The 25,516-nt window shown below is 44.6% G+C and overlaps 1 protein-coding gene across 1 annotated transcript in view; it reads right to left on the bottom strand.

Annotated features, from left to right (window-relative positions):
* Window positions 1-11,082: 11,082 nt before the first annotated feature.
* Window positions 11,083-25,516, bottom strand: part of LOC129710562 (heparin cofactor 2-like) — a 35,894-nt gene continuing 21,460 nt past the window's right edge. The window contains exons 3-4 of the mRNA XM_055657646.1: window positions 14,778-14,925; window positions 11,083-12,424 (exon numbers count right to left, since the gene is read on the bottom strand). Of these exons, the coding sequence (XP_055513621.1) occupies window positions 12,233-12,424; window positions 14,778-14,925 (340 nt within the window). The 3' untranslated portion in view covers window positions 11,083-12,232. The remainder of the gene's footprint in view (window positions 12,425-14,777; window positions 14,926-25,516) is intronic.

The raw sequence follows: 25,516 nt of genomic DNA, 5'->3' as shown, positions 1-25,516 counted from the left end.
GATGGATTCTACGTTTGGCTTTGTTGCTCACTCACTCACTCACTCACTCACTCTCACTCACTCACTCACTCACTCACTCACTCACTCACTCACTCACTCACTCACTCACTCACTCACTCACTCACTCACACACTCAAGCACATGCACACGCACGCACTCATACACACACATAGACACACACACAAGCCAGTCAAGCTAAGGACGGAGGAAGAGAGACACGCACAAACATGTGTGTTTATGTGTCTCCCTCGTACTCCTTCCTTGTCTTGACTGTTCTACAGTTTACCTTCCTACATCTTACGTTGTCCTTGTTTGTGCATTTTTGTTGTACATTTTTAATATCTTCATTCCCTCAATCAAACCATCTTTCTGTCTTCCTTTCATTGTCTTCCTTCCAAAACTATTCTAATTATAAATCTTTGGCACAGGTCTTGCTTAGCTGCGAACACAATATGTGTTCTCGATAACAACATGAACTGCTGGAGTTTGTGTGATGTTTCTGATGGCCATTGACACACAAGGGCTTCTCAGCTCTGGCAGATATTTTGAACAGCATTTTCTATGAGGTTTTTTACTTGGTAAAGTCTCAAAGATCAACCTACAATTCATTAATTCTTTGTTCTTATTATGCCTTCACTCCATACCCTGTCTCTAACAGATTTATTTAATGCTTCACAAACATTTAGTTTTGCAATGTTTCTGTCTGATTCTGTACATACCTAATGTCCAGTATGCACTTTGTGTCACTTATAGTTGTGTATATATATATATATATATATATGCAAATCCTTAATATGAGTATCTTTTGCCAATGTTTTCTTGGATTAAAAACCAACGAATGCCCATAATTTTATAACAATGTCCAAATTATTTTGTCCTGTTGGACACATTAGTTCACACAACAAAGGCATAGCATCATGTGGAAAGGAACTGCAGATGCTGGTTTACACCGAAGATAAACGCAAAATGCTGGAGTAACTCATTGGGACAGGCAGCATCTCTGGCGAGAAGGAATGAATTAAGTTTCGGGTCAAGTTCAAGTTAAAGTTCAAGTTTGCGTTTATTGTCACTTAACTAATTAAGATACAGTGTAATTTGAGGACCATACCATACAGCCATACTAAGTGAAAAGCAACAATACACATAGCCACATAAAATAAAATGTAACATAAACATCCACTACAGTGGAATCCACATTCCTCACTGTGATGGAAGGCAATAAAGTTTAGTCATCTTCCTCCTTTGTTCACTCGTGGTCGGGGCCTTTGAACCCTCCGCAGTTCGCCGCAGCCGACGGTCTGATGTCCAAGCCCTCGCTTCAGAATGGATCAGACCGAGTTCGGATCATGGAGCTTCCGAGTCGGCCTCTTCTTACCGGAGACCGCGGCTTCACAGTGTTAAAGTCCACAGGCCCCACGGTCGGAGCCCTTTCACTGGCGTTCCTCGGCAAAGGATCGCAGGCTCCGCGATGGTATGTCCGCACCTCGCCCGCGGCTTGAAGCTCCAGGCCGGTCTCCAGGAAAGGCCGCACCACTCCACGTTGTAGGCCTCAGGGGGGGATGGAGATGCGACATGGAAAAAAATCACATCTCCGTCGAGGTAAGTGGCTGAAAAAAGTTTCCCCCAATCCCACCCCCCACATAAAACATACCAAGAAACATTAAAACATACATTTAAGTCATACCTAAAATAATAAAAACAGAGAAGGGACGAGCCAGATTGTTGGCGAGACGGCCATTACAGATGGCACCCTTCTTCAGACAGTTGGGGGAGAGGGAGTCTCGAGATATGGAAGGGTAAGTTGTGAAAAAGACAGGTTAAAGTGGACAATGATAAGGAAATTTAGAATGGTTCATTGTTAGCTGAGGGCAATTTATTTATCACATCAGTGCAAGCCCAAAATAAATGTTTTGCTTGTTAAATGATACTTTACATTTTAAAATTATAAAAACACTGCTTCCATGTAGAGGCATGTGGTCGAACACAATCTTTTGTTTTGTTGTTGTTTTATCCCTGTGTTGCTGAGGTACAAAGTCAAATGGAATATCAGAATTACCTGGGGCTAGAGAATCAATTTGAGTGACGGAGTGAAATTCTTGTATTTTATAATCTGGCCTCAACAGGATTGATGTTGACCTGACAGATCCAACGAGTTCATCCAACAGGTCACGGAAAATGATATTCTCCGCCACTATAGTTTAAGTGGTTATTTTAGTTCATAAAATCGTGGGGCACAGTTGAAGGTTAATCAGCTCATCATGCATCTGAAAGAGCTACCAATTAATTCCACATCCCTGTTCTTTCACCCAGAGCCCTGAAACTTATTTATCCTTTTTTAAGCAGTGATCAAAATTCCCTTTTGATTGTTACGATTGCATCTGTTGCTGCCACCCCTTCAGGCAATCCAGATCATAAAACTCACTGAATAAATATGTTCTCATCTCCCTCCAAGCTACTTTTGCCAATTATTTTAAATCTGTGCCTTGTTACCAGTCCAAACTATTTCTCCCCATTTACCCCAGCTAAACCGTCACTGATTTTGATCACCTCAATTAAACTTCCCTTTAACCTCTGAGAGGTTCTAAACTGAAGAATTCAAGCTGCTAGGTTTTGCCTGATAACTGACATTGCTCCTCCCTGGTGTTATTGTAGTAAATAGCCTCCGCATTCTGTTCTAACGGTCCTTCCCAAAGTGCGCTGCCTAGAATTGGATGCAATTTTCCATCTGAAGGGCCTGTCCCACTTTCACAACCTAATTCACGACCTCAGCCGAGTTTGTCCCTTGACTCATACTTGCAGCATGGTCGTCACAAGGTCGTAGGTAGGTCGTGATGCTAGTCGTAGGTACTCGTGGCATCAAGTAGGTCGGGGCATTTTTCTAGCCTGATGAAAAATGCCCACGAATAAAAAAGGACGTGAATTAGGTTGTGAAGGTGGGACAGGCCTTTGAGGCTCATGAAGCCAATGATTTAGAACGTTTCCTTGTTTCCTTCTTTTTGAACTCCATGCATTTATTTATAATGCCAAAGACCCAAAATATTTGATCAACAATCTTTGTCAACTGTCCTGACAGTTTACATATTCCAAGTAAGGAAGTTTGTCTTGAAAGATTCAGCACGGAAACTGGCCCTTCGGCCACTGAATCCACGCCAACCATCGATCACATGTTCGCACTAGTTCTATGTTATCCTACTTTCGCATCCAGGCCCTGGATACTATGGGCAATTTACAGAGGCCAATAAAACTAACAATCTGCACGAGGGAGTGAACCGCAACTAGGGTTGCCAACGTTCTCACTCCCAAATAAGGGACAAAATTCCCGAAGGCAATTCGTTGACCAACTCGGCCGTGGCTGGGTGAATGATGAGTTAGCCTGGGTGCTGGACTGCACACAAAGCCCAGCCGGTGGGCCAGCTGAGGAGTTTTGGCCCGCACGACGTCGTGCACTAAGTCCGGCACCCCCATCCAACTCATGAACCGTTGATCAAGCATGAGGAGTGGTGGTGTCGGTGGTAAGCGAAGGTCCGGAGGTCGGACAGCTGGCCGGGCTGCCGACCGATGGGGCCACGGGCGAGGCGCTGCTGCTGCTGCACTCCATTGGCTGCACTACTTCGGGCCGGACGCGGCGCTCTGACCCGACAGTCCCCTCAAACCGAGTAGTAGCAGTCAAATACAGGACAAAGGCGGTCCCGTGAGGGATTTGAAGATTATGCATTGAAAACTGGCTTCCGGTACTCAAGTATATAGGTAAAATAGGTAATTTCCAGTTCATTTGCTGACATCTCAGGCCACGGCTCATAGCAAATCTTGGTGTTCCTACCTATGATTCAACCATCAATAGATCTTAGTGCTAAGGGTAGCCAACATCCAGGGATTCAATTAAAACTGGACAGATTTGTTAATGCAAGGTGAGTGTAATTTGGATAGAGCTGTTTCTACCTTGTAGCCCGGAAACAAAGATTGAAGGTTTAAATGGGCCACAGACTCAACTGTGGACACCTTTGCATGAAATTAAATGCCATTTCTAAGTTACAATGAAGGTTCTGCATTTCTTTCAGTACTAGGCGTCAAGAGTCACCATAACTAATCAGTTCCCAAGAATGTTGGCAAAACATGAAGATCTGTTGACTCAAAGCATCAACTGCAGATAAATAGAATAGAATTTCTTTTTATCTTGTTTATTGATCAGATTATACGCGAGTTGACAAAGAAAGTGACTCAATTGATTTAGAGCCATTGATCCCAGAATCCTCTTGAAATAGAGAGCAAAGCTTACAGTATCTCATTGTGCAACACTATATGAGAATGCAAATATTTTAAAACATTGTCAGCTGCAAAGTTTACCAAAAAAAATTGTCCTTACTAAAATTTTGCATGTGTAATAAGTTAAAGATAGGTGTTGAAAGATAATTTATAATAAGCTAGAGAAAACAGTGGGAAAAAGTAGACAGTGTCATTGAGGCTTTTGTCCGTAATGGAACTAGATTTATTCAAAGACACCAACTTAAACTATTGTGAAGGCAATCAACCTGAAATATATTCTGTAGGAAGGAACTGCAGATGTTGGTTTAAACCAAAGAAACTTGGAGTAACTCAGCGGGACAGGCAGCATCTCTGGAGAGAAGGAATGGGTGACATTTCAGGTCGAAACCCTTCTTCAGACTGGTTAGGGATAAGGGAAATATAAAGAGAGATATAGACAGTAATGTGGAGAAATAAACAGTGAATGAAAGATATGATAAAAAAAAAGTAATGATGATAAAGGAAACAAGCCATTGTAAGCTGTTTGTAGGATGAAAATGAGAAGCTAGTCCGATCTCCGTGGCAAGGATTATCCCAGTGAAAAAATTTCAAAACTCCACGTTCTTTATACCTGGGTGGTCATGTGGTGCGACGCTCAAATGACGTGTAAATGGCTCGCCGACGGCGTACAGGTGGCGCATGGTCACAGATGTTGACGCACGGTGACGCATAATAAATTAGCATTGGCAATGTTCGTGTGTCACTGAGCGTAACCATGCGTCACCACGCGCTACACGTACGCCATCAGTAAGTCAACGTACGCCATCAGTACATCAGCGTGCGCAAGGGATACATCACGCAGGTGGCGTGCAAGGATTTTGAACATCCCAAAATCCTGGGGCTCCGCGCGTTACCGCGCGTCACTGCATACGCCACCACGCGCCAACCAATTTTTAGGATGTCGCGTAAATGACACGCAAATGACGCCCAAGTGGGACAGGCCCTTAATAAACTCACTGTTCCGTTGTCGGTATATATGACAATTAAACACTCTAGAAGAATCTAGGAGTCTGGTGTTAGATTGTTACAACATGGGGAAATGCAACAGCTAAGTTGTTTGTTTTATTTATGTTGGTTGAGGAGACACAAAATACTTTGGTAAGTGCCGAACTTGACTTTTAAAAATGCAACGGAATTGTTCTTACCTGAGGGAATAGACAAAGAGACATCTTTGGATTCATATCTAAACTGTAAGACCATGCGTTGCTTACAATGGATAGTCTGCACACTGTTATATTTCTTACTCAATCCCTTGGAGCCAGGGACGACTTGCATACTCCAGTCCACGTGATAGTGTGACTGATCAATTGTGCGCTCAAGTCTCTGCACTGGGATCATGACCTTGTGTCTCATAAGCAAGATGCTACCAGTGAGGCATAGCTGAGAGAAACATAAAGAATTCCTTTCTAATATCTTTTATATTTACATTTCCTTCAAGTTTGATTGTGACCTCTGGCCCACTCTCCTGGCTCACTTTGAAGTAGTAATCTGTATTTACTTTCTGCATATCATTTTAGATTTTGTATGCTTAAGTGAAATCAATTCTTAACCACATACTTCTCAGACTGTCAAACTTAAGCTTCCCTGATCCTCTCTCTCTCAGCTCATACCCCTCTGGGAAACATTTCCCTGTTCTGCTGCCACGTAAACCATCTCATTTGACAACAGCACTCAATTCGTAATTTGGACTCGGCTCTCTCTGACTCAAAGACAAACATGAACTCCTGGAGGGACGTGGATTGGACTCTGACTCTATGCCTTTATGTGACAGCTGCTTCATGTCGGCCAAAACCAAATGTCAGTTCATGGGTTGACACGTCAATACCTTCTTACAGTAGAGCTAAAAACAAAATGCTGAAGGAACTCAGCCAGTCAGGCAGCATCCGCAGAGTGAAATGGACAGGCGACGCTTCGGGACGGGATCCTTCTTCAGAAGAAAGGTCTGAAGGAGAATCTCGACTTGAAACATCACCTGTCCGTTCCTTGCCCGACATGTTGAGCTCCTCCAGATCTGAGGAAGTGTCTCAACCCGAAACATCAATTGGTTTTTTTCTCCAGAGATGCTGCCTGCCCCGCTGAGTTACTCCATCTTTTTGTGTCTATCTTTGGTTTAAACCAGCATCTGCAGTTCCTTCCTACACACGTTCCTCCGGGTCTTTGTTTTCTACTCAAGGTTCCAGCATCTGCAGTGCCTTGTGTCTCCAGCCTTAGACCACGAGTTGGATATGTTGCTGTTCCGTTCAACCTTTCCCCTATGTGTATCAATGTTTCATTCTTAATTTAAGAATCAGCTGCGATTAACATTTTACGATTCTTAACATAGACACAAAATGCTGGAATAACTCAACGACTCAGGCAGCATCCCTGGGGAACATGGATAGGCGACATTTCTTCTCTTCTGCAGATTGATCTGTAACATTTTAAAGACTCTAAAATGTTTCTTCTTTGGCAGTCTCTTAGGATTTAGGATGACTTGCTGCCACTTCCTTTTTTTGTGAAGCCAAGGTAGGAACTGCCGGCTCTTCCACGGATCGGGCAGGTGTTGGCTGTGCAGGGTGGCTATTGTGTGAGATGGTGAACTCCTTCCGCCATTTATTCAGGGCTTGTGAGTGTGTGTTACTGATGCAAGGCCTTGAGATTCGCAATAACTATCCCAAGTGCTTCTTCTCCACCTTGATTATAACCACACAGACTGCAGTAATTCAAGAAGGCAACTCACCACCAAATCTCTCACGGAAAATTGGGAATGGGCAATAAATGCCTTGCCAGCATGATCCACATCTGAAAAGTGAATTAAAAAAACTTACACTGCACTGCCCATTTGTATTGCAGTTTAAAATTGCTTTTTTATTACCTGGACACAAGACATGTCAATTACCTGTCTTTCGAAGCCTCTTGATCCAAAGTTACTTGCAGTTTGTGTGCTTAATCAATTCATAGCATTTGCTGATCTTGAGCTGCAACCTTTATTTCTACAGCTGTCTCTATTTAGTATCAGAAGTCAAATTACCCAGGCTGACGATTCCATCCTCTGCCATTCAGTATCCTGCAACATGCTTTTTATTTGCTACACTGCAGTTAGAATTAGCAATTCCATTAAAATCATACTTAACGAGGCATTTGTTCCATCTGGGAGATTTACACCATTTGGGCACAATTTTTATTCTGCAAGGTTGTACCTGAGATCTAAACCTGAATTTCCAATGAGATGCGCAATCATTTTGCGTCTTTATTAGAATGATGCAGAAGGCAAATTATTGTTCAGCTTTCATTGTTTACATAAGAGCAGGAGAAGGGCAACCAGTCCTCAATCATGGATGTTTAGTTTAGTTTAGAGATACAGCACAGGAAAAGGCCCTTCGTGCCGACCAGTGATCCCCGCACAATAACACTATCCTACACACTAGGGACCATTTACAATTGTACCAAGCCAATTAGCCTACAAACCTGTACATCTTTGGAGTGTGTGACAAATCTGGAGCACCCGGAGAAAACCCATGCAGTTCAGGGGGAGAATGTACAAACTCTGTACAGACAGCACCCGTAGTCAGGAGCTAACCCGGGTCTCTGGCGCTGTGAGGCAGCAACTCTACCGCTGTGCCACCATGCTGCCAAAAGAACGACTGTAGATCCAAATAAAAAGTATGTTAACTGCAGAGGTTCCAAGAACAAATAAAAATTCCAAGGAGTATGATTTTCTTTAAATTAAGTATTTTATGAAATGTTTTTAATTTGAATTGAGTTTGCATTCTAAATTATTTTGCGCCCTTTACACTTGTTTCCACATTAGTGATGTAGACTATTCGGCCCATCAAGCCCATGTTGACCAAAAATTCCAATCCCACTTCTCAACTTTTGAATTGTGAATGTGTAGATTCTGCTGTAACAAGTTATTTTAAATTAGATGAGAGTTTTTACTTCAAAGGTTTCAAAGGTCTTTTATTGTTGCATGTACCAATTAAGGTAGTCTTATGCGAATTCCCATATCGCCATACGGAAAACAAGCAACAAGATACACAACTACATAAAAGTAAACATAAACATCAACCTCCTAGACCTTCTCTCAGTTCCTGCAAAATCTAGTAACGCTGCTACGACCACATTCATTGCAACCGAACCTCTCCAGCCAGCCCAAATTCAGCAAACCAAAATCAACATAAAGTTTAGATTAGATTAGTTTAGAAATTATAGCTCGGAAACAGGCCCTTTGGCACACCGAGTCTGCGCCGACCAGCGATCCCCGTACTGTAGCACTATCCTACACACTAGGGACAATTTACCAAAGCCAATTAACCTGTACAACTTTGGAGTGTGGGAGGAAACCGGAGCACCAGGAGAAAACTCATGCAATCACAGGGAGAACATACAAACTCCATACAGACAGCACCTGTAGTCAGGATCGAACCCGGGTCTCAGGCGCTGTAAGGAAGCAAGTGTACCACTGCGCCCAGGTCCTTGAAAGGAGGACTGAGTTTTAATTTCTCAGCAAATCTCATCTAATTTGATATGTATGCTCTATTCAGGGGGTTCTGTTAAATTGATGTTTAGGGAATTAAAATAATAAGTTAAATAGACTTTAGTCTTCTTTAGTTTGCTTTTGATCCCAAGATGGAAGAATATCAATAATGAATATAATGAGCAGTGCAAATTGTTAAGTACAAGCAGACATACATGGGAAAAAACGTTTCGCGTTGGAAGGAACTGCAGATGCTGGTTTACAACGAAGATGGATACAAAATGTTGGACTGAATCAGCGGGATAGGCAGCATCTCTGGAGAGAAGGAACGGGTGATGTTAAGGGTCTGAAAAAAAAACGTATTGTTGAGTTCCGTTTGAACATCAGTTATACACATCCAATCTCTCCCATAACTCATGATGTACAGATGGATCTTGGGGTCCAAGTCCATAGCTCTCTGAAAGTGGCCTCACGAGTAGTTAGTGTCATAAAGAAGCTATATTGTATGCTTGCCTTTATTGGTCATAGCAAGGAGTGTAAGAGTCATGTTTAAGAACATAACAGTCATGTTGCTGCTTTATATGACATTGGTTAGACTGCATTTGGGGTATTGTGTGCAGTTCTGGACGCCCCATTGCAGAAAATATCTGAAGGCGTTGGAGAGGGAATAGTAGAGGGTTTATTAGATGCTGAAACAAAGAACTCAGATGTTTGGTTACAAAAAAGGACACTAAGTGATGGAATAACTCAGTCGTTCAGGCAGCATCTCTGGAGAACATGGATAGTTGAGATTTTTGAGTGGTGACCCTTCTTCAGACTGATTGTAGGTGGGAGGAAAAAAACTGGGAGAGGCCTTGACTAGAATTCTATTTGGAATAAAGGGTATAGAACAATATAAAGCTTTACATAAAGCTGTATAAAAACTAGATTGTTTTTATATTAAAAAAGCTATTGCCTCTCGTACAGCTAGAGGTAATAGCTTTTTAACCTCGCTATAAAGACAAACTTGGAACATCTGAATGGGAGGGGAAATATGATAGAATTATATAAAATTATGCAAGGCATAGATAGGGTAGACTGTCGGAACCTTTGAAATGTCAAGGACTAGAGGGCAAAGCTTTAAAATAAGAGAGGTAAAGTTGCAAGCTAATGTTCAGGGCATTTTTTTCACACAGTATGTGGTAGATGTCTTGAAAGTGTTGCTAGGGGTGGTGGTGGAGGCAGATAGGGTAGGGGCATTTAAGAGGCTTTTACATAGGCACGTGGATATGGATGAGGAGGCCCATCAGCTGTGGCACGATCAAGCTGGCTGAGCAGAGAATCATGTTAAATACTTCTCATAGATACGAATGCAGAGAGCCATTTTTCATGAACTTTTTAAACATTACATGGAGTACTTTATAAAAATTGGAATACATGTATGATTAGAGGCTGAAATGTCATAAATGCACACTGAACACTTAAAAATATCTCCAAATCCCATTTATTCATCTAAGGAATTCGACATTCAGATAGGTACATGTAATATTTTAGGACAGGTACTCTGCTAAGCTGTAAATGTAGCTTGGTGCACCATTAAAATCCCACATCGTGTACATAAGCAAAGGATTTTCAGGGGAATTTATGCTGGGAGTAACTTGTAAAAAGCAAAATTTGCTTCAGTTCAATGGTTTCAGCTTGATTGCAGTGAAAAAGGCTGTAAACAGTGCATCTGCAAAGGCGCGCTGGATCAATTATGGCTACACCTGGGTTTCTGTGTTGTAATGTATGCATGACAATCCCCAGCTTGCTGACAGAAGCACAGAACAATGTCAGCAAACACATGAAGTCTCACCATCATTGCAATCACCGAAGGTCAGCTATTTGCTCTTCCGCCTCTGCATGGATGCAATTTAACCTGCTACTTCCGTATTTATTTACAATAGATATATACAACTCACCCAAAACCATATGATCGACTCGGCGAGGCAAAACAAATTGCAAAGTTAAAACATATATAGTTTGGTACATGAAGCCATCAAATAAATGTACTTAAATGTATGTTTTAAAGTATGTTTTTGTGTTTCTTTGTGTGTCTTGTGTGGGGGGTGGTGTTGGGGGGGTGAGGGGGAAACCGTTTCGGTCGCCTCCTCCATGGAGAGGCGACTTTTTCCAGGTCGCCTCCCCCGTGGCCTCACAATGAGGATCGGGCGGCCTTTCCCGGTGACGCGCCCGGGGCTTCAGCGGCGGGCGCAGCGTGGGCTCTCGGTGTGGAGCGGGCGAGCCCATGCTGGGGCTCACCGGAGGGGAGCGCTCCGTTTCGCTTGCCCGGGGCAGCCGGCAGCCGGCAGCCTGAAGCCGCGGTCTGCAGAGTTCCAGCTGGCTCGGCGTCTGCAGCCAGGGATCCCTCGTGGGGGACCCGGGGGGGAAGAAGAAGCTCCGAATGCCGGCCCGCGGCCAACTTCTACCACGGGCCCGGCGTGAACTTGCCATCACCCCTAGAGGGGAGCTTCGACCGCCGGCCCTGCAGTCTGCAGTGCTTCTGGCTGCGGCACGAACTTTAAATCTTCGACCGCCGGCCTGCAGCCTACACCAACCTGAAGCCGCGGTCTCCGGTGGGGAAGAGCCGATCCTGGACTGACTCTGGACTCTGGTCCCGACCACGGGGGGAAATGGAGGAGGACTGGCCAAATTTTGTGCTTTCCACCACAGTGATGTGGATGGCAGCTGTGGTGGATGTTTGTGTTAAATTTTTATTGTGTATTGTGTGTTCTTTATTATTGTACCGCTGCTGACAAATTCATTTCACTTGCACAAAATGTGACAAATAAAACTGATTGATTGATTGATTTAAACAGAGAACTCAGAGACACCACACGGCATCATTAAGCACCTGCTCATTGCTGCTCAGCAGTGCTGGGATCCATGGTTGTGTCCCCTCTTCAGTTAGTTTGGGTTAGAGATGCAGCATGTAAACAGGCCCTTCGGCCCACCGAGTCCATGCCGACTGTCGATCACCCACTGGTTCTATATTATCCCACTCTCTCATCCATTGCCTACTCATTCTAAGGGTCAATTTTACAGAGCCCAATTAACCCACGTCTTTGGGATGTGGGAGGAAACGTCTTTGGGATGTGGGAGGAAACCGGAGAACCCGTAGGAACCCCACAGGGAGAATGTGCAAACTGCACAAAAAACACCTGAGGTCAGGATCGAACCGGGGTCTCTGGCATTGTGAGGCAGCAGTTCTCGTACTAGCCAGTTTAAATGTGGCAGGGTATTACTTAATGGATAGACAAGTAATAGGCTTCAGCCATGCAATCGACTGAACATTAAAACAAATAATAGGCATTAAGAATGAACCATGAAAATCGAACAAATAATTTGGGATGTGATTAATTTGGGGAAATGTTCTTGGCTCTCTGTTTGGCATGGTATTGTGGTGGAGTTTACTCCTGCTGGAGTTTACATCATCTCACTGCTGTTGCCTCCCTTTTATTGGTTTAAAGGGTTCACTACTCTCCCCATGAAGAGCAGCGATCTAGTGTGATGCTCCAGGAGGAGGAAGAGGAAGGGATGATCAGCCATGAATTTGGCCTGCGTGGAAAGTGGCATGAACCCGGAGAGAGAGACGGAGGCTGCTTCACTTCCTTCTTCATCCACGTTCAGTGCCACACGTTGCTTCAGCTGAGGAGAATAAACAGGGAAACAAAACAAATATGAAGTGTGTGTGAGTATGAAGTATTAGACTGTATCGTATGTAACTGGTGCGCTACAACATACTGTGTATTCTGCATCTGTATCTTTACCCTTTGCTCTAGCTTTTGTTTTGATTGTATCTATGTATATTATTAGTTTAGACTTTAGAATTTTAAACTTAGAGCTACTCCTCGTTTAGTTTAGATTAGAGATGCAGCATGTAAACCGAGTCCGTGCCAACCAGTGATCACCCCCATACACTAACGCTATCCTACACACCAGGGACTATTTACAATTTTTACCAATGCCAATCAACCTACAAACCTGTACATCTTTGGAGTGTGGGAGGAAACCGGAGCACCCGGAGAAATCCCACGTGGTCACAGAGAGAAGGTACAAATTCCGTACAGATAGTACCCATGGTCAGGATCGAACCTGGGTCTCGGGCACTTTGAGGCAGCATCTCTCCCGCCCCCCTGAGTTTAGTTCAGAGATGCAGCATAGAAACATTGTCCACGCGGACCATCGATCTCCCGGTGACACTAATTCGACATCATCCCACTTCCTCATCCACTCCCTACACATCAGGGGCAATTTACAGAGCCCGATTAACCTACAAACCCGCACATCTTTGGGATGTGGGAGGAAACTGAACATCCGGAGGAAACCTTTGCAATCACAGGAAGAACATGCAAACTCCACGATGACAGGACCTGAGGGCAGGATTGAACCCGAGTCTCCGGTGATGCAAGGCCGTAGCTCTATCAGCTGCTCCACTGTGCCACCCTGGCTGACATAATTGGATATCATGCAAAACAATGGTTTGCACTGTATCTCGGCACACATGACAATAATAAACCTCGGCCTAAACTTACACCTCAGCAGTCTCAGCTCACTGGAGAGATAGTTTATGCACAACACTAACCAGTGGATACTGAGCTCTGTGGCTCTGTGAAATCCCAGATTTCTGAATCTCATTTTCTGAGTTAATTAATTTCATTTGTAAGAACACCTGGGTTGAGGAAAAGAAAAATGAACAAGGATTTACTTTCCTGATTGTGCAGCACAGAACACGGTGATTGGACCCATTGTCTGGATGCTCTCTGAAAGTTACTCACTAGTCCTAATCCTCTGCTTTATTTCCCGACAGCCCGACAAATACAAAGCAGTTTTTATCTAATTTACCTTTTGAAAGTTTTATTTGAAGCTGTTCCACATCTCTCTCAGGCAGTGCATTTCAAATAACACCTATTCAACGTGCAACAACAAATATCCATGTTCCTCTTCATATTAATGGAATGCCTGCTGGTGGCAGACCCTCTTAGAGGCATAGTCTTACAGTGTGGAGACTGGTCCTTCAGCCCAACATGTCCCATTTACACTAGTGCCTCTGTTTGGCCCATATCCCTCTTAACCAATCCTGTCCTCTTGTTTTTTTTTTGTTTTTTTTTATTAATCTTTTTACAAAAGAATTATTCAATTATTAAAAAATAATATTTACACTACAATAAAACAAGCCAGAACCCACCACCATAACACAATACAAACATATATTCATAATAAATTATTATACAATTACGATACAATCCTTATTGAGGATACATTCTACACCCTGCGGAGCCCAGCGGTCCCGGAACTCCCTCAGGGTGCCCGTGGACAGGGCGTATTCCCTTTCTAACCGCACCCGGGCACGGACGTATCCCCGGAAAAGGGGCAGGCAGCCGGCTCGGGTAAAGCCCTCCACCATCTGGCACCTTGACTTGGCCAGCTTGGCCAGGCCCAGGAGCAACCCAACCAGAACATCTTCATGTCCTATCCTCTTGTTGGTAGCAAAATAGAATAGTGCAACTACTAGATGCCAATAGGGTTGTACCCTTCCCCCTCTTTTTCAGGCAAGTCACCTCTCAGTGCTCGTTACCTAAAAATGCCAGCGTTCCAGTAAGGACGTGTTTGAGTCCCCTGTGCTTGAGGCTTAGCCCGTTTGGACGAGTTAATTGCATTGGGCGGACACCATCTATGCAATTAAATCACCCTCAGTCTGGAACATACCTTGAATGGACTGTGTACTCCCACTCCGTCGAATTTCACTGGGTAATGCTCCTTCATTCCCTAATGTTTCGATGAAACATTATCAGTAGAAAAATCTTAACATAAACCTCCAACTGCGCAGAGAAACTCGCCACTTAGAGACGGCCAGTGCTGAAAAAAAATTGCTATCACTTTGGAAGCTTACAAAGGACAATTATCAGTTGGTTTGACAAATCGCAAACTCTTTGACAGAATATTCCTATCATGTTTGTACTGCCGGAATAAACGGTGACAACACAACTGAACTACTCACCGTGCTAATGTGCAAGTTCCCCTCTTCACATACACCAGACAAATCTGCTTGATTCTGGAAGACATCCATCACACCCAGGTCTTGAAACATTTCAATTAAATCATAGTTTCCTTGTAGAGTGAACTTTGGAATATAGATCTCTCTTGTCCTATTATACAGGAGACACAAATCATTCAGACTGCAAACTCAATTCAGATTTAAAACATTTCATAAATTACTGAATTTAAAGCAAATGATATGCCTTGGAGTTTTAATCCGTTCTTGGGTCCTCTGCTGTTAACATATTATTTATTTGGTTCTACTGTCGGTCATTTGGCAGCACGGTGGCGCAGCGTTAGAGTTGCTGCTTTACCACGGCAGAGACCTGGGTTCATTCCTAACTACGGGTGCTGGCTGCACGTATGTACGTTTCCCCCGTGACCTGTGTGGGTTTTCCCCAGGAGCTCCGGTTTCCATCCACACTCCAAAGACATCCAGGTTTGTAGGTTAATTGACTTGGTAAAAGTGCGAATTGTACCTAGTGTGTGTAGGATACTGTTCGTGTGCTGGGATCACAAATTTGGGCTGAAGTGCCTGTTTCTGTGCTGTATCTCTAAACTATACTCAACTTTATTAATTATTTTTAATTTTCCCTCGCACATTTCTCTTTCCAAAGGCTCAGGGTGAAGCTCCAAAGCATCAGCTTGTTCCAAACCAATGCAGCAGATGTACATACATGCCTTGGCAATGATGGCAATGATCAGCAATGCCTAATCTGGTCCCTGCACACAATGCTGGCAAGCATTAAAACAGCAGAACTTGGCTAATTGGTTTTCTCCCCTTCCTACTCAGTGGCACTGATTTGACACAGGGTGGTCAATTGTGGTATTTCTACAATCAGAAATCGGGAAAATCAGCAGAGAACTGAAGCCCAAACCAGTAGCTGTCAAATTCAGTATCATTTTGAATGTAATTGCATATTCCCTTTGCCCAAGAACAGACGTGACAAAGACTTGGAAGTTGCAAGATGGCGTTGGAGTGCGGCGACTCTGTGTACTGATGTAGCAGAGGGTCTATTGTACTTGCGTTTGGTATGTTTTGACTGATAGCATGCAAGACATGCATTTCACTGTAACTTTGCAGCCGTGACAATCAATAAACGAACCCATTAACTATTGGTATTATTGTCACATTTACCGAGCTGCAGTGAAAAGCTTTGTCCGCTATCCGATCAAATATACTGCACATGAGCACAATCAACCCATTCAACAGGTAGTGCAAAGAGAAAAAATATAACAATGCAGAATATATCGTTGCAGCATTATAGCGTTATGCAGAGAAAGTGCACATTTTTTAAAGTGCAAGTTCCGCATTTGAAAAAGTTACTTTTATAACTACTAAACCAGGTTCGCTTCTTAATAAACAGACGCCACACAAACTGTTTGGTAGACCGGTTCAAAACTTTACTTAACATCGGCCGATGGAAGGGAGGGAGAATTCCAGTCAAGTGACCAATGCAGACACTTAACTGTGCTCAGCCACCTTCCCTTAACAACAGAATTACATTGCCTGAAATAGGTTTTTTTGTCCCCTTAGCACATTCCACAGACATTAATCATGTCAGAGGTACAGGAAAAGGTTTCCACAGATTGCATCACATCAAAGGCCTTTTGTTTACGGGGTTGGAACGACCCGGAGCAAACATTGGTACATCACCCGGCGCGGCTTCATGGCCGTGGGACATTACAGCGCCCACTGGGGGCTCCAACATTGTGACTTAGCCCTCATAAACGGGGCCGTTGGTTTATGACATCTTACATCAAAATGGCTAGCTGGGACTTATCATCGCCCTCTGGGGCTTGGACATCGGGGGAGACAATGGAGAACAGGGCGAGAAAAGACTTTGCCTTCCATCACAGTGGGTTCACTGTGATGGATGTTTGTGCGAATTAAATTGTGTGCTATGTCTGTAGGAATTTTGTATCTGTCTGTATGGCTTTTTAAACGGAATTTGCTTGAGCCTCACTGAGGTAGGTTGGGAGATTGAGATGACACCAAAGCTTGAGGGGGACCGTGCCACAACTCTCTATGACACTTGAAGCTGTTCTTGAACAGAGGTGTTTTGTGCTTCCAAGCATCGATACATCCCGATGTTATACTTTCAGAGGGGGGTGCATCAGTAAAGTTGGTGAGAGTCATTCTTGACATGCTGGCCCTTCCTTGTCCCCTGTCCCAGTGTAGAACCTGTCAACGGGGGCTGGAGACTTTGCGCCCACCCAAGGTTTCCGAGCGGTTTCCGGAGGTGTCAGTCTCCCGACCTGCTTCCCTACCTGCCCACAACTGCAACCTCCGGGAACCGCACGGAAAGCTTGGGGGGGCGCAAAGTCTCCAGAGGTTTCCGTTACATTTCCTAAGTGGGACAGGGGCAATAAGTCTTCTCAGAAAGTAGAGATGTTGGTGTGCTTTATTTGGCCAAAACTTCAATGTAGCTGGTCCAGGACAGATTGTTGGCAACATTTATACCCAGGAGGAGTGTGTGTTCCCAATGATACTGCCCACCTACTGATAACGTCTGTGACGGCTGTGACATACTCATCTAGATCAGCCGCGGAGTCCAAGAATATTGACTCAGTCCTCAACACAACGCAATTGCAAAGGATTTTACGAGTTTGTGAGTTGAGTTTCTTGTCAAGTGAAAAGCTTTTGTTGCTTGCTAACCTGTCAGCGGAAAGACAATGTTCAAGAAGGAACTGCAGATGCTGGAAAATCGAAGGTAGACGGAATTGCCGGAGAAACTCAGCGGGTACGGCAGCATTCAAGATGGCGGACAGCGGGGGTGATGCGCCGTTGTGTATGGCCGCTCCTCCTGCTGTCCGTCCTTTCACCCTTTTTTATTTTTATTTTTAGTCCTGTTCGTATAAATGTTTATTGGATGACTTCAATTTTATGTGTAGGGTTGGGGAGAGTCATTGGGGACATGCTTTAACCCAGTTATACCCTGTCCCACTTAGGAAACCTGAACGGAAACCTCTGGTCCTCTCTTTGCGCCCCACCAAAGGGAGCAGCGCTGGAGCGGAGGTTTCCTGTGGGTCTGCAGCTTCCACTACCTGCCACCTCTGGACATCTAAACCACCTGCAGCCTGGGAACCGCACGGAAAGTTGGGTGGGGCGCAAAGTCTCCAGGGTTTCCGTTCACTGTCCTACCGTCGACAGGGGCGCGGAGCCTGGGATCAGAGAGTCGCCAGTGTCGGGGTGTGCTTTATTTGGCCAAAACTTCAATGTAGTTGTCCAGGACAGGGGGTTGGCAACCGCTTCACCCCTGGCCGCTGATGGACGTTCACCCACGCCGATGGTGCCCACGGCAGGAGGGCCTGAAGATAACGGTCTGCTGAGGAGGCTGTGATATAGGCTCATCTCGGGTGGATCATGAGGCGGAGTCCAAGATATTTATTGGTGCCAGTCTCCTCACAAGTGAATTTGCTAAGGGGGGGAGTTTCATGTGATTTCTATAGTGTACTGTTCTGTGTCTTTTTTCTTTTTCTCTTTTTTTTGATTTGTATGGATTTATTGCATTGATCTGTAAAGCACTTTGGTTCAAATACTGGTTTTGTAGAAACGTGCTATTGCCGGAGATTACTCATTATTATTATTATTATTATCTATGGAGCGAAGGAAATAGGCAACGTTTCGGCACGAAACGTTGCCTATTTCCTTCGCTCCACAGATGCTGCCGTACCCGCTGAGTTTCCCCAGCAATTTTGTCTACCAGCGGAAAGACAATACATGATTACAATCAAGCTATCCACAGTGTATAGATACATGATAAGGGAATAACATAAATAACGTTTAGTGGAAGATAAAGCTGGTTAAGTCCAATCAAAGATAGTCTCTAATGAGGTAGCTGGTAGACTGCTCTCCAGTTGTTGGTGGAATGGTTCAATTGCCTGATAACATCTGGGTAGAAACTGTCCATGAATCTGGAGGTGTGCGTCAATGGAGGCGATCATATGTCTACTCAGACCAGCACTGCACCAATTTATGTACCCCATACTCTGGCTTCAGTTTCTGCTTGTGAGCAGGTCTCTGTCAGGTATCTTTCATGTCCAGAGCTTTAAACCCCAAGAGCAGCATCACTTCCTGATTTACCTCGTCTTTTTAACCTTGTTTGGGTCATCCATTATGCAGAATGTCATTGTTTTATATTTTCGTTAGCAGACGGCGTGTGTTTTTGTGTGCATTGCTCTTTCTAATTGCCTGCCACAAAGGCATAGGGGAAGTTCTGAGAGAAGGACAGCCAACTAATTTCTCATCTAGGCATGCATAACTTTCAAAGAACCAACTCGTAATTATAGTTCATAGGGACCTGTGGTTGAACAATGTACTGTCTGTTACATTTCCATACCTTGCACAGTTGGAAGCAGTGATGCAAGCATTAACAGGGAATGTTAAATCTCTCTGCAGTTCCAGAATTTGCAATATTTACACCATTAAACAAATGATTTTTACAAAATTGTGAGAGGAATAGATCGGGTAGATGCACAGATTATTTTACCCAGAGTAGGGGAATTGAGGACCAGAGGACATACGTTCAAGGTGAAGGGGAAAAGATTTAATAGGAATCCGAGGAGTAACTTTTTCACACAGGTGGGTGTATGGGACAAGCTGACAGAGGAGGGAGTTGAGGCTGGGACTATCCCATTGTTTAAGAAACAATTGGACAGGTACACGGATAGGACAGGTTTGGAGGGTTATGGACCAAGCAAGTGGTACTAGGGTAGCTGGGACATTGTTGGCTGGTGTGGGCGAGTTGGGCCGAAGGGCCTGTTTCCACACTGTATCACTCTATGACTCTTTACTGTATCAATGACTCTATGACTCTATTAACTATGGACAGTGGTATTTATATAATGTGTTCAGTTGGCTTTCACTTAAATTAAAATAAATAACATGTGTTGTGGGTTGGTGTTGTCACTAGCAAGGCTGCCAAGTATTGCCCACCTCCAGTTGTCTTCAGAAGGTGGTGAGGGGCTGCCTTGTTGCAGCAGTCATAGGTTCATAAGTTCTAGCAGAATTCGGCCATGCACCCCATCGAGACTAATCATGGCGGATCTATCTTTCCCTGCTAACCCCATTCTCCAGCCTTCTCCCCATAAGCCTTGACACCCTCACTAATCAAGAATGTGTCAATCTCCGCCTTAAAAATAGCCAATGATGGCCTTCACAGCCATCTATGGCAATGAATTCCACAGATTCACCACCCTCTTACTAAAGAAATTCCTCCTCAACTTTCTAAAGGTGCATCCTTATATTCCGAGGCTGTGCCCTCTGGTTGTAGACTCGCCCACTGGTGGAAACATCCTCTCCACATCCACTCAATCCAGGCCCTTTAATATTCACAATGTCACCCTTCATCCTTCTAAACTCCAGCAAGTACAGGCCCAGTGCCGTCATACGCTCATCATGCATTAACCCAATCATCGCTGGGATCATTTTCATAAACATCCTCTGGACCCTCTCCAAAGTCAGCGCATTCTTCCTCAGGTACGGGGCCCAAAACTGCTCGCAATACTCCAAGTGCAGTCTGATCAGTGCCTTATAAAGCCTCAGTATTGCATCCTTGTTTTTATTCTCTAGTTCTCTTGAAAGATATGCTAAATGAGGCCCAGTCAGTGGTGACATTGCTTCCACTGTATAGTTGGGGAGTTACAAACAGTAATGAAGCAACGGTAGTACTATTCCAGTACATTTATTCTCCAACCTCTCCAAAGCTGCAGAAATAGACTAGTTAGTTGCCTTTATCCCAGGAGAGCTCCACAGTTTTTAACCTGATGACGGCCACTCATTGCTCACTAAGATATTGGTTTCTGGTGACATTTTGCTGACTGAGCTCGGAATTTCCTCAGGGAATGCAATGTACACGTCATGATGGCGGGCTAATTTTCACAATAAAATACTGATGCAGCTGGTCTCTTCACACTAGAGCATCTAGAATTGTTAAACATGTCATCATTATTTCCCGCGTATGAGGTTCCATACTCCAGTGATGAGTTTGATCTCAACCCAAGGAATAACTCATGACATGAAGTATGGAAATGTTGTTCAGAGACCCAGCATGGAGACAGACCCTTTGTCCCACCATGTCCATACTAACCATCGATCACCCGCTCACACTAGTTCCATGTTATCCCACTTTTGCATCCACTCCCTACACTGTGAGGGGCAATTTGGGATGTGGGAGGAAACTGGAACACAGGGAGTAAACCCACTTGGACACAAGGAGAACGTGCAAACTCTGCACAGACAGTACTCAAGGTCAAGATTGAACCTGGGTCTCTGGCACTGTGAGGCATGGCGCTACCAGCTGCACCATTGTGCCACCCTATTCTTGGCAGACATAGAAGATATTCTTGAGTGCGGTGGAATACTCTGATAGATTCTGAGGACCATCAGATTGAAAGGTAAATCTGATTACTAATGTGTACATGCCTACTATGAAGGACTAGTTCGAAGCAATAGTGTCAGGTTGCTATATAACGTGAACAGGGCTGGTTGTGGCTTACCTTTCTCTCAGACCCTACCACTGAAGTTCGTCCCTTCCCACCCAAACCACCCCCTCCCCAAGTACTTTCCCTTGCAACTGCAGGAAATGCTACACTTGTCGCTTTCCCTCCCCCCTCGACTCCATCCAAGGACCCAAGCAGTCCTTCCAGGTGAAGCAGAGGTTCACCTGCACCTCCTCCAACCTCATCTACTGCATCCGCTGTTCCAGGTGTCAACTTCTCTACACCGATCGCTTTGCCCAACACCTCCGCTCAGTTCGCAATAACCAACCTGATCTCCCGGTGGCTCAGCACTTCAACTCCCCCTCCCATTCCGAATCTGACCTTTCTGTCCTGGGCCTCCATTGCCAGAGTGAGGCCCAGCGCATATTGGAGGAACAGCATCTCATATTTCGCTTGGGTAGTTTACACCCCAGCAGTATGAACATTGACTTACTTCTCCAATTTCAGGTAGTCTTTGCTTTCTGCCTCCTTCCCCTCCCCCTCCCAGCTCTCCCACAAGCCTACTGTCTCCATCTCTTCCTTTCCTTTCCCCGCTCCCCCCCCCCCCCCCCCCCAGACATCAGTCTGAAGAAGGGTCTCGACCTGAAACGTTGCCCATTCCTTCTCTCCATAGATGCCGCCTTACCCGCTGAGTTTCTCCAGCATTTTTGTCTACCTTCGATTTTTCCAGCATCTGCAGTTCTTTCTTAAACACTACTCTTGCCTGCTTCCGTTTGAAAAGGTTACTGCGGGGGAAGGGACTGCCGGAAGGACCTTGTTGAGGTGCTGCCATGTGTTGAATGGATTGTACGTGCCTGGGCCGCAGTGTGCTGGTGCTGGAGTGAATCCAGCAGAAAGGCTAAGAGAACTGAAAATAAAAACTCAGCACATCAGTAATTCAGAACCATTGCCCAACATCTGAGTCTTTTGATGTAACAAAAAGGGTAATTTTTACAAATGTTGTTACCCAATATGGATTGAAAGTCAGATGTGTCCAATAGGTCTGTGAATTATTCCCCAGATGGTAAATTAAAAACCATGTATTTCAGAAATCCTATTTTCAGACTTTTTATGCTCCTTTGTTTTCTGTTTTCCTTTGTAGAATGTAACTTTAATGAGATGATGCCTGCATTTCAGATTCCAAACAGCATACTTGGTGAGTAAGCTTACCTTTGATGTTGTATGGGAGGATTTAAGAAAGCAGGCAGCAGAATTAAACTATAAATAAACTACAAGACTTGAGCACCTCACCACCTCCTTCTGCACCTATTGTCTATGTTTCTATGGCTAATGGCATCAAAAGATATGGGGAGAAGGCAGGCAGGGGTTATTGATTGAGGACGATCAGCCATGATCACAATGAGTGGTGGTGCTGGCTCAAAGGGCCGAATGGCCTCCTCCTGCACCTATTTTCTATGTTTCTATGTTACTAAGAATATCTCCACGCTTCACGTCATGAGTGATTTGTTTGTATTGAGGGCAACTCATCACTGGACAAAGCTGCCAAACAGTGGAACCGCCATCTTAGGAAGCAATCATGACACGTTTTAACGATTGTAGGTGTATGAAGAAATTAACTCCAAGGAATTGCTACATCGGTATTTTATTGTGAAAATTTAGCCCGCTGTCAGGATGTGGACGTTGCGATCCCTGAGGAAATTCTGAGCTCCGTCAGCAAAATGCCACCAGAAGCCAATATCCCAGTGAGCAATGAGTGGTCGGCATCAGGTTAAGAACAGTGGAGCTCTCCTGGGGTGAAGTCAACTTGTCCATTTCTGCAGCTTTGGAGAGGCTGGAGAATACATTTGCCAGAATGAGTAATTGGATTAAGGGCTTTAGTAATGCAGAGAGAATGGTAAAGCTGGATTTGTGCCACTTGGAACAGGTTTCATAAAGAGGTTCAAAATCACATAGGGTTTTGTTAGTAGCAAGGGTGAATTCTTCAATGAAACACAAAGTGCCGGTGGAACTCAGTGGGTCAGGCAGCAACGGTGGAGAGAATGGATAGGCAATGTTTAGGGTCGGGACACATCTTCGGACCAGATCCATTCCCCCAACAGATGCTGCCTGCCCCACTGAGTTCCTCCAGCACTTTGTGTTTTGCTCATGATTCCAGCATCTGCAATTCCTTGTGGCTCCAGCAAACCTTTCCGTCCTTGATTCCCAAACCCTGGGGGGAAACACAGTGTGTTTTTACCCTATCTATGTCCCTTGTGATTGTGTACACCTCTATAAGATCACCCTTGAGTTTAATTTAGTTTAGTTTAAATTAGAGATACAGCGCGTAAACAGGCCCTTCAGCCCACCAAGTTCGCACCGACCAGCGATCCCCGCACACTAGCACTGCCCCACACACACGAGGGACAATTTACATTTATGCCAAGCCAATTAACCTACAAACCTGTACGTTTTATGGAGGGTGGAAGGAAACCGAAGACCGTGGAAAAAACTCGCGCAGGTCACAGGGAGTACAAACTCTGTACAGACAAGCACTGGCAGTGAGGATTGAACCCAGGTCTCTGGCGCTATAAAGCAGCATCTCTACTTCTGCCCCATCGTGCCACCCAGTGATTTGTTTCCCCAAATCATTTCTGAACTCTTTCAGGTGGAATACTCTGCTGGAAACTCCGAGGATCACAGAATCAAATTGAAAGGTAACTTTGATTAATAAAAATGTTTACATGCCTGCCATGAAAGACTAGTTTGATCCCGTTTTTGGGTATAAAGATGAATTCGAATTTTGCCAAGCCTGTGCTCATTCCAAGGAATTAACCGCAAAGGTCGTCCTTTGATATTTTATTTCTTTCTCTCTGTAGACTGCTCTCAATTTGACTATTTCATTGAGATGTTGCCATGTTCCAAGATGTTCTGACCATTTTACCAATGGAAATTATTTGAAAATACTGTCATGGTTGAAATATTTTTCAATCAAAGGTGTATTCTCAATTTTGGAAGTTAGGACTCTGGACAAAATATGATTAAAAGTGCTAATCAGTAGCAGTTTTTCTGGAGAATATAGCAACGAGAGAGATTCTTTAGCTCATCCAGAATATCATAAAATAAAACACTTTACATTCACTGTGCTTAATCTCTGTGGAGAAAGATATAAATGGATTTTGAGAGGTATATGTAAGAGGATGTTACATGATCAGACAGAAAAAGGCTGGCAAAGATGACAGCAGAATGTAGGCAACCAATTCCAAGTCCAGCAAGATGACTCAGAGATGTGAGGTTATATTACACTAAAAAAACAATTCTTTTGATTGAAAAAAATGAATCTGATTATAGGTGTTGCTTTGTACATTTGGTATCTTGTATCTTGTATTTTCTTGTATTTAGAAGAGGTGGATTGAAGCAGCTTAATAACTAATATCAAATCGTGCTTCACCAAGTGGCGCAGCTGATAGTGCTGCTGCCGCACAGCACAGAGCCGGAGTCGATCCTGACTTTGTCTGAAGAAGGGTCTCGACCCAAAACATCACCCATTCCTTCTCTCCAGAGATGCTGCGCTGAGTTACTCCAGCGTTTTGTGTCTACCCTGACTTTGGGTGCTGTCGGTGTGGAGTTCGCACCTTCTCCTTGTGACCACGTGGGTTTCCATCAGGTGCCCTGGTTTCCAACCGCAACCCAAAGATGTGCGGGTTTGTACGTTCATTAGCCTCTGTAAATTGCCCCTGGTGTGTAAGGACTGGTGGAGGCATGTGCTACTGGCAGTTAAAATGTTTGCATTAGGGTAGTTACGATGGTCAAGGGACGTTTCTCCCCCTTTGCGTTTTTCTCTTTATATTCTCATCAACATCCGGTATCTATCCGGTAGGCGGCGCGGCTCTGGCCAGCAGCGGCCTCTGCAGTCTGTCCGCGTTTTTATTATTTTCTGTCTGTGTTTTAATGTAGTTTTTGTTATTTTTTGTTGGGGTGTGTGTGTGGGGGGGTGGGGGTGGGGTGGGAGGGGGGGGGAAACTTTTTCTCTCCCTGCACTGGAGACCCGGTCGGGTTTCCGTTGTCGTTGGGGCCGCAACGAGGAGCGGCCTCCAACAGGAAGAAGCCGGGGACTCTGGTGCTACTCACCGTCGCCGTCGCGGGGCTGGCCGAGTCCGGAGCGGTTGGAGCGGTGGAGGAGCGCTGCTGCTGCTGCTGCCGCTGCTGCTGCCGCTGCTGCTGCTGCTGCCGATGCCGCTGCTGAGTCGGAGGCTGCTACTGCGGGTCTGCGGACGGCGG

This window comes from Leucoraja erinacea, chromosome 28, assembly GCF_028641065.1.
Source record: "Leucoraja erinacea ecotype New England chromosome 28, Leri_hhj_1, whole genome shotgun sequence".
In the NCBI taxonomy this organism is placed as follows: Eukaryota; Metazoa; Chordata; class Chondrichthyes; order Rajiformes; family Rajidae; genus Leucoraja; species Leucoraja erinaceus.
The sequence above is the reverse complement of the archived record's forward strand: the minus strand, read 5'-3'. Positions and strand labels throughout refer to the sequence as shown.